Source organism: Lagopus muta, chromosome 32 (genome assembly GCF_023343835.1).
Source record: "Lagopus muta isolate bLagMut1 chromosome 32, bLagMut1 primary, whole genome shotgun sequence".
In the NCBI taxonomy this organism is placed as follows: domain Eukaryota; kingdom Metazoa; phylum Chordata; class Aves; order Galliformes; family Phasianidae; genus Lagopus; species Lagopus muta.
In genome coordinates this window covers 703,936-715,556 of record NC_064464.1, presented here as the reverse complement: position 1 = coordinate 715,556, position 11,621 = coordinate 703,936, and the positions used below count along the sequence as shown (strand labels likewise).

Genomic DNA, 11,621 nt, shown 5'->3' with positions numbered 1-11,621 from the left:
AGGAAAAGTTTGAGTAAATCTTGAGTAAAGTGTGAGTACAACGCACTCAAAAAAGAAGTGTGAGTAAACTCGGAGTAAAGTGCAAGTAAACTTGGAGTAAAGAGTGAGGTAAGCCCAAGTCAAGTGTGAGAAAACCCAGACTAAAGTGTTAGTAAACATGGAGTAAAGTGTGAGTAAAAGCCAGTGTAAGGTGTGAGTCCACCCAGAGTAGAGGAAAAGTAAAGCCATAGTAAAGAGTGTGCAAACCTGGGGAAAATTGTGTATAAAACCCGGAGAATACTCTGAATAAATCAGGATTAAATGTGAGTAACCTCAGAATAAAGAGTGAGAAAAACCCGGAGTAAAGTGTGGGTAGGCCTGGAACAGAGGGTGTACACACCAGAGTAGGGTGTCAGTAAAACCCAGAGAAAAGTGTGAGCAAACCCAGAGTCAAGTGTGGGTAAATGTAAGGAAAAGTTTGAGTAACTCTTGAGTAAAGTGTGAGTCAGAGATACTTGAGTGAAGTGTGAGTAAGCCTGGAGTAAAGTGCGACTAAACTTGGAATAAAGAGAGGCAACTCCAATGTCATGGTTCTGTGTTTTCTGGTTTTCAGCATTCCACATCATAACATCAAGCAGTGCACTGGGAGTTAAAGTGTTCATGCTGCAATTCCAGGTACCTGTCCCTATACAGTACTGAAGTCATGGGATCTGGCCCTTTGGATGGGGCGCTCTCTTGCTGCCTTGCAGTGGGTGCTGGAGGTGCTTTCCTAGCCCTTCCAAGCTTTTCAGGTTTGACTCACTCAGGAACTCTCTCTCTCTCCTATCTTACTTGGTTTATTAGTCTCAATTTCAATTAGATTATATGATACTGTGTTATCTTGCATTCCAATATCATAGCAAAATAAGTTTTCCTCCATAGATCATTGCTGCTGTTTTTGCTTTTTTCCTTCCTTGAGCCCAGCTCCCATCTTCCTATCTCTTTTCCTTCACCCTTCCCATTTTGTGGGGCTTGGAGGGGGGCCAGGGGCCTACTGCCCCCTGTCACGGGCATAGACTGATCTAGATAACTCTGTGACACAACCTCACCATCATCTTCCAAGGCACCTGCCAGTTTCCAGGTAGACACAACCAAGTCATGTCCCTCCTGCTATTGAGTTGTGAACTCACACAGATGAGCCATCACAATCCCTCACACAAAGCTCCTTCTTCCTCTATGGGCCCTACCAGGTGCTCAGGCACAGAGGATCCCACAGGCAACACATCAACCTGGCACTTTCTGTCAGCCTCTCAGGGACACTGCAGATGTGATCCTGTATGCACAGATCCCAGCCAGGAGCCAAGGGCTGACCAACAGCTGCTTCAGGCAGAAGGCAGCACACCATGCCTTGCTGGGGCTGGCCTGTCAACTCCACACACACAAGTGATCTCACAGCCACCTTCACAGCCTCGCGCCACCTGCAGGCCCAGGAGGTCCTGAGGTAGAGCTGAGCTCATGGCAGCAATCCTACCCACCTCCTCCTCATGGCCTCAAGCTGATCAGTCACATCACCTCCTGTACATACATCACCTCACATTCATCACTGCACTACATGCATTTGCTCAAAGACTCCAAGATTCCTGCTCTGCCCTGGACAGCCAAGTACTCAAAGTTTAGGGTTAGGGAAGGGGTTGAAGGTGAGGAGGGCAGAGCACAGGAGCAGGCTCTATGGGTGTTGGGTGTTCAGGATAGGAATTAAGGGTTAGAACTCATTTTATGGGGCAGAGATTAAGCAAAGGTTCAGTGAGAGGGCTTGGTGTTCTGCTAAGGTTTTCAGGACACTGTTAGGACATGGACAAGCATTATGGATTAGTGTTTTGATGTGGGCTGCAGTTTGGGCAAGCATTAAATACAATCTTTTAATGTTATCAACAAAGCTTGGTTTTAGCATGAGTAGGAGAGTAAGTGTGGCAATCTGTGCAGTCCATTCCTTGGGAATGTTCTTGGCAGCAACTTTCAAAGAGGCCCTGAGCCTTCAGGCACCGCCATGAGGAGATCTCCATTAGCGACAGATTTGCTGTGGTGGAAACAATCTGTGTGACAGAAGTGCCCACTGCGTGTCCCTGCTTGTGTTTGCAGCCACACAGCAGCACTGTCACCAAGCCACAGGAGCTGCAAGGCTAAGGGGCAATGGGATTGAGTTTCAGCTCAACACACCACCACCACACCACTGAATTCTGTCTCTGAGTGCAACACTGAGCCTTTTCTTGAAGAGTTTCTGTCTCACCTCTGTTGGCTGTTCCATTCCTGAGATGGAAGTGGCACCTTACTCAGGAAGGAGGAGGACACAAACTTCTGCAGGAGGACCTACCTGCAAATTCATGCTCCAGAATGTCTCCTGAGAGTCCTGGGAAACCCTTCCTGTACTCTCATGCATACGTCAGCTATCCTAGGGCATCCTGAAGGCAGTGCCCACCTACCTCTGTGAGGCAAATGGAAAGAAATTTTCAGGGAAACGTTTAAACCTCTGAGATGAGAACCCATATCCAAGAACTTTTCCTATGCAAAGTCTCAAAGAAACTGAGGAAGAGGGGATCTCAGAACCAACGTGCAAACCAGGTGCTGCTGCTGGCCTGTCAGAGGCACTGACAGATGTGAGCCTGCAAGCACAGACCCCAGCCAGGAGCCAAGGGATGGCCAGTCAGCTATTGCAGGCTGAAGTCACCGCACAGTTGGATTAACAGCCATATGCCTCCTGCTGGATTGTGGGTTTGTGAGAACAACTGACCCTAACAGCTCCAGAAATGTCTCACAGGAAGGAAGACAGACAAAGTCACTGCATGCCCTTTGTTTTGTTAAGATTCACTGAGAGCTTGGTTCCTTATGTACACTATGTCTGGGCTACACTGCATATGTACAAACTGAGCAGTAATTGATGTGGATAATAGCATTTAAGTGGAAAATATTAGGATACATAAGATACAGAAAAAAATATTCAATAAATTACACAAAAAATAAATACACAAACCAAAAGAAGTCTGGGTCTGTTCAGCCTTGAGAAAAAAAGACTGAGAGGGGACCTGATCAAGGTCTATAAATATCTAAGGTGTGGGGGGCAGAATGGCGAGGCCGGACTCTTTTCAGTGTTGAGGGGAGACAGGACAAGGGGAAACGGCCGGAAACTGCAGCATAGGAAGTTCTGCACCAATGTGCGAAGGAACTTCTGTACAGTGAGGTGACGGAGCACTGGAACAGGCTGCCCAGGGAGGTGGGGGAGTCTCCTTCTCTGGAGATGTTCAAGACCTGCCTGGACGCCAACCTGTGTGACCCGGTGTAGGGAACCTGATTTGGCAGGGGGTTGGACTCGATGAGCTCTAGAGGTCCCTTCCAACCCTTGCCCTCTCCTCCTGCCCCACTCCCAGAGCTGCTCTTCACACCAGCCCACCCGCACTTGAACTCCTCGCGGCTCAACGGGAGCCTGACGTGCAGGCCACGGCTGCCCGCAGCTGCAGCTGGCCTTCCCAGGGCAAGCAGGAACAGTCAGTGCTACACAAGGCTGAAAAAGCCACCAGGCAAGCTGGAGAGACAAGCTCAAGGGGCTGAGTGCAGGGACACCTTGCTTCCTCGCGCGCTGCTTCCTCTCCTTTTGTTGCTCTCAGGCCTCACAGAGCAAGCTGATGCTCACACGCTTCGCTAGCACTTACGCGTTGGCTGAAAGGCCACCACTTGGCAAGACCAACATGGAAACGCGGGAAAAGCAGCTCCATCTCCACGGAGGGACGTGAAGCCGGCCGGTTCATCGCCCTGCCACTGCCAGCCCAAGCCAGGCATGTTTGGACCAGCTACTGAAAGAGGCAGCACCAGGTGTAAAAGGTTGCTTTCCCTTTTATTTTAAACAAAGGGATTTGGGTTGCCTTTTGTAGATATGTCAACAGAAAATAAAATAGCCTGGATACCGCTCATGACCAACCACATGCGGTAAGTTCACCTCATCATCAACATTCTGAAACAGCTATCGAGCTGAAGGACCCTGAAGGAATGCAGCGTCCCCAGCTCTTGCCACACATGAAATCCCGCACAGGCAAAGTCCGATTTGTTTGTCACGCATCAGAAGCCCTTCCAGCTTCCTCAGTTCCTCTCCAATGTCCGGGCAAGGGAAAGCACGGCCACGCCACAAAACCAGACGTACAGTGCGCTGCCTTTGGAGCACCTCTCAGCAAGCATTCCCGCTGCTTCCTTTGGCCTTTGAGGCTTAGCGCTCAAGCCCTCACCGTTTCTTTTTGCTTTCCTTCTTGGCTTTCTTGCTTAGCTGTGCAGCACTTGCCTTTGGTTTCTTCACCGTCTCCCAAGTCTTAGACTCCAAGCCGTCCCAGTCCTACAGGAATCAATTCACAAACAGTCAGGGAACTTTCTGACAATTGCCGGACAGCTCGCTTTGGGAGCTCAAGACACCTGACTGGGCAGCTTTGGGTGCCACTGCTGCACACTGCCTTCCTGACATCAGGGCACAACACAAACTCCACCTCTCTCTTGTTCCCCAAAATCCCACGGAAGCTACAGTCTACAGGCCTTGCCTGCAAGGCAGTCCCTGCACAGGGGGACGCCCTGCCTGCCACTCACAGCCCACACAAGCAGCAGCACCAGCAGCACCAGCAGCAGCACCACGATAAGATGAGCTTGCACCTCCAGGCTCCTTGCGTGCCACCAGGAACAGCACGCACGCCCAAGGAAGGACAGAACAAACTGCCGCACTCTCAGCAATGCCGCGGCGCGCTACCGTAGGCCACGGCTCCAGCTGCTTCCCTCCCAGCCCATTTCCTCAGCATTTCTATCAACCTCTATCAAACAGAGCGCTACTTACTGTCTCTGGGCACTTGGGAACTGGCAGGGTTATGGCCAGCACGCACACAAGCTGGAAAACGGCTCCAAAGAAGAGGCCGGAGCGCAGCACGTTCTCCATCAGCGTGGGCTCCGGGATCTCACGGGGCGAGAAATGCAGTTCAGCGGCCATAGCGCAGACAGCCTGCTGCTCTGCTGCTCTCCAGGAGGCTGCTTTCTACAAGGGGGAAACGAGAGCCATCATTCCATTCGTGCGCTCCGATGCTGTGACTTCCTGCTAGCAAAACCTCCCAGCCTGACTCACAGACGTGCTCTGAACATATCTTTGGTCTTCCGACCCAACCACAAGCAGGGACGCCAAACTTGCATTTCAGCAACAGCTGAACACGCAAGAATCAACTTCTCCCTGAGCTTGATCACACACGCACGACCACTGTCTCATGAACACTAACAACAAGAGTATTCATACCATCACTTGCACATTTGCATCTACCTGGCTATGTACGTGTTCACGGCCTTGCTGCTGCTGTGCCGTACGGCACCAAGCACACCAATAAAGCACGCAGAAAGCCCATCTGCTCAGGACAGGGGGATGAGCTGGGCTCACGCCTAAGCACTGCTTACTGCAAAGGAAGGCACACCTACCTGGCAACGGCCACGCAGGATGCTCGAGACACAGTCACACACTGTTCTCCTGAGGCCCAACGCAAGGTCGCAGCCACTCACACTCTGCTCCTCGACGGTCTGCAACACAAAAGTCACAAGCTGCAAATTCAATCCATCCAAGATGCCATCGGGCCTCCGTGCTCACAGCACTCGCACTCATGTCTTCGCACGATCAATCAGCCGTGTGCTTACCGAGTGAGCGCTGCTCACTTCCACCTGACACCAGCAATCGACCCCTAACTGTCAAGTATGAACAGGAACCTATGCCTAACACTAAAAGACTACAACTAACCTATGCCTAACTCGAACAGAAGAACAGGAACCTATGCCTAACTCGAACAGAAGAACAGGAACCTATGCCTAACACTAAAAGACTACGAGTAACCTATGCCTAACTCTAAAACATGAACAATAACCTACTCCTAACACTAACACTAAACTTAACACTAAAATCAACAAGAAAAACAGGGACGGGGACATAACAGGGTGAAGATGGAGCTGGGGGCCCGCAGAATTGGCTCCAGAGGAGGAGCTGATGGAAACTAATGCCACCCAGCTAATGCTGGGGGCGGGGGCCGCGCAGCGGGTAGGGAGCTGAGCGCCTGGACCAGCGGCGGTGGGACGGCGCCGATGCGGGGCCTGGCACGGTGGTGTGGTGCCAGGCCAGCTGTGCCGCAGGCGGATCCACCTCCATGGGCTCATCCGGAGGTGGATCCACCTCCATGGGCTCATCCGGAGGTGGATCCACCTCCATGGGCTCCACGGAGGTGGTCACAGCGCTGGTCCAGGCGCGATGGAAACGCACTCTCTTTTCCTTCCTCCTCCGCTTGATCTTAAAGGCGGCCCCCCTCCTCCTCTTCGCTTCTGGGGCCCCCAGCTCTCCCTTCCTATTGGAAATTGGGCAAGCTTCGCCCCTCGCTCTCTTTGCTCCTGACATGGCTGCCAGAGCTCTCAGAGGCGAGTGCGTTCGCCGGGGCAGCGGTGACCAAGGTGACGGCTGTGATGCGGCGAAGGTTCTAAAATGGCAGCCGCACTGCTGGCCATGGCGTTCCACATAGCATGAGGAGGGGGCTGCAGGACAGGGCACGGGACGGCAGCTAGAAGGCACCCCCTGTGCCCAGCGGGCAGCCCTTCTCTCCGGCAAGCAAGAGGCCACAGAGGAGCCGGCCCCGAGAAAAGGGCCCTCGGCCTCCTTCATCCTCTCCCTTCTTCCACACGGGAATCTCTTGGGGCTGGCACACGCAGCACACAGCGCCATGTTCAGGGGCCTCCCGAGCCCAGCGCCAACAACAGCAGGCTCCAAAGCGCACCTCACCACGCCTGCCTCCTGGCACACACAAGCTCCGCTTTCCACCTTAGCATCCAGCGCCTCTTCTTGCGCCTCACGGCTGGGGATTCAACCATTCCCTACCAGAAATACCGCCAGCTGCATTGTCATTACAATCACTCTGACTCCATTCCAAACCCGCGCACAATGCTGGCACACACACACGGGGCCACCCTGGCTCACCCATGCTTCGCGGGGACCCACACAACAGCATGAGCAAAGCACGCAGAAACGTGCCGTGCTCCTGACTGATGCCAGTCTGAAAATCTTCCTCTCCCTCCCCCCCAGCCTACTAAGGCAGCACTTCTCCCAAGCAACAAACACAATCACACACAACTGCAGCCCTGGCTCGGCCCGACAACGGACGTCCAGAGGAAGCACATCTTCACAGAATCACAGAATGGCCCAGCTTGGAAGGCACCTCAAGGATCATGAATCTCCAAGCCCCCTGCCACATGCAGGGCCACTAGCCTTCATGTTTAATACCAGACCAGGCTGCCCAGGGCCCCATCCAATCTGGCCTTGAACACCTCCAGGGATGGGGCATCCACCACCTCTCTGGGCAGCCTGTTCCAGCACCTCACCATTCTCATAGTAAAGAACTTCCCCCTGATACCCAACCTAAATCTTCCCCCCTTCAACTTAAAACCATTTCCCCTTGTCCTGCAGTTATCTACCCTTGTAAAGAGTTGACTCCCCTCCTGTTTGTAGGCTCCCTTTAGGTACTGGAACGCTGCAATGAGGTCACCCCGCAGCCTTCTTTTCCCCAGGCTGAACAAGCCCAGCTCCCTCAGCCTGTCTTTGTAGGGGAGGTGCTCCAGCCCTCCAATCATTTCTGTGGCCCTCCTCTGGACCCTCTCCAACAGCTCCCTGTCTTTCTTGCACTGGGGGCTCCAGACCTGGACACAGTACTCCAGAGGGGCCTCACAAGAGCAGAGTAGAAGGGGACAATCACCTCCCTGTCCCTGCTGGCCACCCCTCTTCTGATGGAGCCCAGGATGCCACTGGCTTTCTGAGCTGCAAGGGCACACTGCTGGCTCATGTTAAGCTTTTCATCCATCAGGACCCCCAGGTCCTTCTCTGCAGGGCTGCTGTCAAGGACTGAATGCGTACAAGTCCATGGTGCCAGATGGTGTGCATCCCAGGATTCTGAAGGAGCTGGTTGAGGTAATTGCTGAGCTGCTCTCCATCATATTTGACAAGCCTTCTTCCAGCTCCGCACCCTCCGGCCAACACAGCACCCGGGCGCCTTGCTCCACTGCCCGCCCGGGCTTTGTGGCGACAACTTGGCCCTACGGGGCCTCCTCCTTCACACGCCCGAAACACCAACAAAGCTCCGCACTCGCACGGCCTTCCCTGAGAGGAAGCTGCCCCCCGACCCCGCACCACTCGCCGGCGCCGCACGCATCGCCTCTGCGTGCCGGCAGCACCGCCAGCTCCTCCCCCGAGCGCCCCTCCATGCCCCCGCACCGAGGCCCGACCCCGCTCCCAGCACACAGCCCGCTCCTCCCGGCCCCGCTCACCGGCCCGGCGCCGCCATGCCGCGCTGCCCCGGAAGTGCTCTCCGCCGCCACGAAGCACTTCCTGCCCCGGCCCTACCAACCGCCTGCGGCCTCACGTTGCTAAGGCCGGCCTGGGGGCGGCCCGGGGCCTGCAGGAGGGGGAGCGGCAGCTGCGGGGGTCCGCTGCCGGATTCCCCTCGGCTGGCGCCGGCGGCATGCAACTTGTCTTCTTCTCCTTCTCTGCCTTTTCCCTTTGCCCCCTTTTGCTTTCCTTTGCCTTTCTTTTCTTTGCCTTGCTTCTCTTTTCTCTTCCTTTCCTTTTCTCTTTCTCTCTTCCCCTTCACATTTCCCTTTCTCTTTCCTTTCATTTCTTACTTTCTTCCCCTCCTCTCCCTTCCCTTCCCCTCCCCTCCCTTCCCTTTGCTTTCTGTCCACACTCAGTCTGCACATCTCCAATGGACATGCCTGGAGAAGATCACCTACGCAGGCAATAAATGGCTTGTGCTCTGCTTCACTGCTTTGTGCTCTTGAAAGACACTCATTTGTTTTGCCCTTTCCTAACCCCCAAGTATCAGGAGGGCCCGGCTGCCTTTGCTGCGGAGCCTTATCACCCCACAGTCTGAAGACTTGGGGGAAAAGCTCAGCAGCTACGTAGCTGCCAAGGCAAGATTTCATGCCCTGGCCTTCATACAGCCCGGCTCTCCCCGCTCTGCTCTGCGCTCCTGCCATCCCCTGCAGCCCCTGTGCTGCCACAAACACGAGCGCGGCTCAGGCCCAACGCCCTCCCTGCTGCACGCCCTCTCACGACCCCATGTGCTGCACCCACACCACTGCCCCAGCCCTGCGGCCCTCCTGCCCACAGCGCAGCCCCATGCACCGCGCTCGGCCCCAGCCCCCAACAGCTGATGGAGGTGACTCAGCCCCCGCTGCATCCACACCCAAACCTAACACACACTAACCGCTCCTCAATACTCCGTTTCCCTCCTTGGCAGCCAGCTCCTTGGCTGCACGCAGCCCGACAATCCGCTCTTTCCCCTCCAGCAGGGCAGTAGGCAGGCAGGCGGGCAGGCAGGCAGGCAGCAGAAGGCAGTGCCGTGTAGCACGCTGGACCCAGTGCACCGTGCAGGCTCCTTCGTGGAAGGAGGAAGACGCCGACGCGCCAAGCCAAAATGGCAGGCAGACACTCTTGACGTGCAGCCTCTCCTCTGCTCTCCTCTCATCTCCTCTCCTCTCTCGGGCTCCGGCTCAGCAAGGTGCCCTCGCAGCACCCAGACGCTCAACACGCGGCGCTGCCCATGACGCGCTCAAAGCCATTGCAGCTGAAGCAGCGCAGCACGGCTCGCTGCCCTCCCAGCTCACGCCTGAGCTCTGGGCCCGAGGCGCGCTCACCTGCAGCCCTCCCGCTGCCCTCTCCTCCTGCCCCACTCCCAGCGCTGCTCTTCACACCAGCCCACCTGCACTTGAACTCCTCGCGGCTCAACGGGAGCCTGACGTGCAGGCCACGGCTGCCCGCAGCTGCAGCTGGCCTTCCCAGGGCAAGCAGGAACAGTCAGTGCTACACAAGGCTGAAAAAGCCACCAGGCAAGCTGGAGAGACAAGCTCAAGGGGCTGAGTGCAGGGACACCTTGCTTCCTTGCGCGCTGCTTCCTCTCCTTTTGTTGCTCTCAGGCCTCACAGAGCAAGCTGATGCTCACACGCTTCGCTAGCACTTACGCTTTGGCTGAAAGGCCACCACTTGGCAAGACCAACATGGAAACGCGGGAAAAGCAGCTCCATCTCCACGGAGGGACGTGAAGCCGGCCGGTTCATCGCCCTGCCACTGCCAGCCCAAGCCAGGCATGTTTGGACCAGCTACTGAAAGAGGCAGCACCAGGTGTAAAAGGTTGCTTTCCCTTTTATTTTAAACAAAGGGATTTGGGTTGCCTTTTGTAGATATGTCAACAGAAAATAAAATAGCCTGGATACCGCTCATGACCAACCACATGCGGTAAGTTCACCTCATCATCAACATTCTGAAACAGCTATCGAGCTGAAGGACCCTGAAGGAATGCGGCGTCCCCAGCTCTTGCCACACATGAAATCCCGCACAGGCAAAGTCCGATTTGTTTGTCACGCATCAGAAGCCCTTCCAGCTTCCTCAGTTCCTCTCCAATGTCCGGGCAAGGGAAAGCACGGCCACGCCACAAAACCAGACGTACAGTGCGCTGCCTTTGGAGCACCTCTCAGCAAGCATTCCCGCTGCTTCCTTTGGCCTTTGAGGCTTAGCGCTCAAGCCCTCACCATTTCTTTTTGCTTTCCTTCTTGGCTTTCTTGCTTAGCTGTGCAGCACTTGCCTTTGGTTTCTTCACCGTCTCCCAAGTCTTAGACTCCAAGCCGTCCCAGTCCTACAGGAATCAATTCACAAACAGTCAGGGAACTTTCTGACAATTGCCTGACAGCTCGCTTTGGGAGCTCAAGACACCTCACTGGGCAGCTTTGGGTGCCACTGCTGCACACTGCCTTCCTGACATCAGGGCACAACACAAACTCCACCTCTCTCTTGTTCCCCAAAATCCCACGGAAGCTACAGTCTACAGGCCTTGCCTGCAAGGCAGTCCCTGCACAGGGGGACGCCCTGCCTGCCACTCACAGCCCACACAAGCAGCAGCACCAGCAGCACCAGCAGCAGCACCACGATAAGATGAGCTTGCACCTCCAGGCTCCTTGCGTGCCACCAGGAACAGCACGCACGCCCAAGGAAGGACAGAACAAACTGCCGCACTCTCAGCAATGCCGCGGCGCGCTACCGTACGCCACGGCTCCAGCTGCTTCCCTCCCAGCCCATTTCCTCAGCATTTCTATCAACCTCTATCAAACAGAGCGCTACTTACTGTCTCTGGGCACTTGGGAACTGGCAGGGTTATGGCCAGCACGCACACAAGCTGGAAAACGGCTCCAAAGAAGAGGCCGGAGCGCAGCACGTTCTCCATCAGCGTGGGCTCCGGGATCTCACGGGGCGAGAAATGCACTTCAGCGGCCATAGCGCAGACAGCCTGCTGCTCTGCTGCTCTCCAGGAGGCTGCTTTCTACAAGGGGGAAACGAGAGCCATCATTCCATTCGTGCGCTCCGACGCTGTGACTTCCTGCTAGCAAAACCTCCCAGCCTGACTCACAGACGTGCTCTGAACATATCTTTGGTCTTCCGACCCAACCACAAGCAGGGACGCCAAACTTGCATTTCAGCAACAGCTGAACACGCAAGAATCAACTTCTCCCTGAGCTTGATCACACACGCACGACCACTGTCTCATGAACACTAACAACAAGAGTATTCATACCATCACTTGCAC

The 11,621-nt window shown here is 55.1% G+C and overlaps 1 protein-coding gene and 1 pseudogene across 1 annotated transcript in view; both read right to left on the bottom strand.

The window, feature by feature from the left end:
* The window catches only part of LOC125686165 (protein MANBAL-like), a 115,159-nt pseudogene that overhangs the window by 91,690 nt on the left and 11,848 nt on the right, over positions 1-11,621 (bottom strand).
* The window catches only part of LOC125686140 (uncharacterized), a 58,152-nt gene continuing 46,575 nt past the window's right edge, over positions 45-11,621 (bottom strand). Inside the window, exons 8-9 of the mRNA XM_048929826.1 lie at positions 11,163-11,357; positions 45-4,333 (exon numbers count right to left, since the gene is read on the bottom strand). Of these exons, the coding sequence (XP_048785783.1) occupies positions 4,226-4,333; positions 11,163-11,357 (303 nt within the window). The 3' untranslated portion in view covers positions 45-4,225. The remainder of the gene's footprint in view (positions 4,334-11,162; positions 11,358-11,621) is intronic.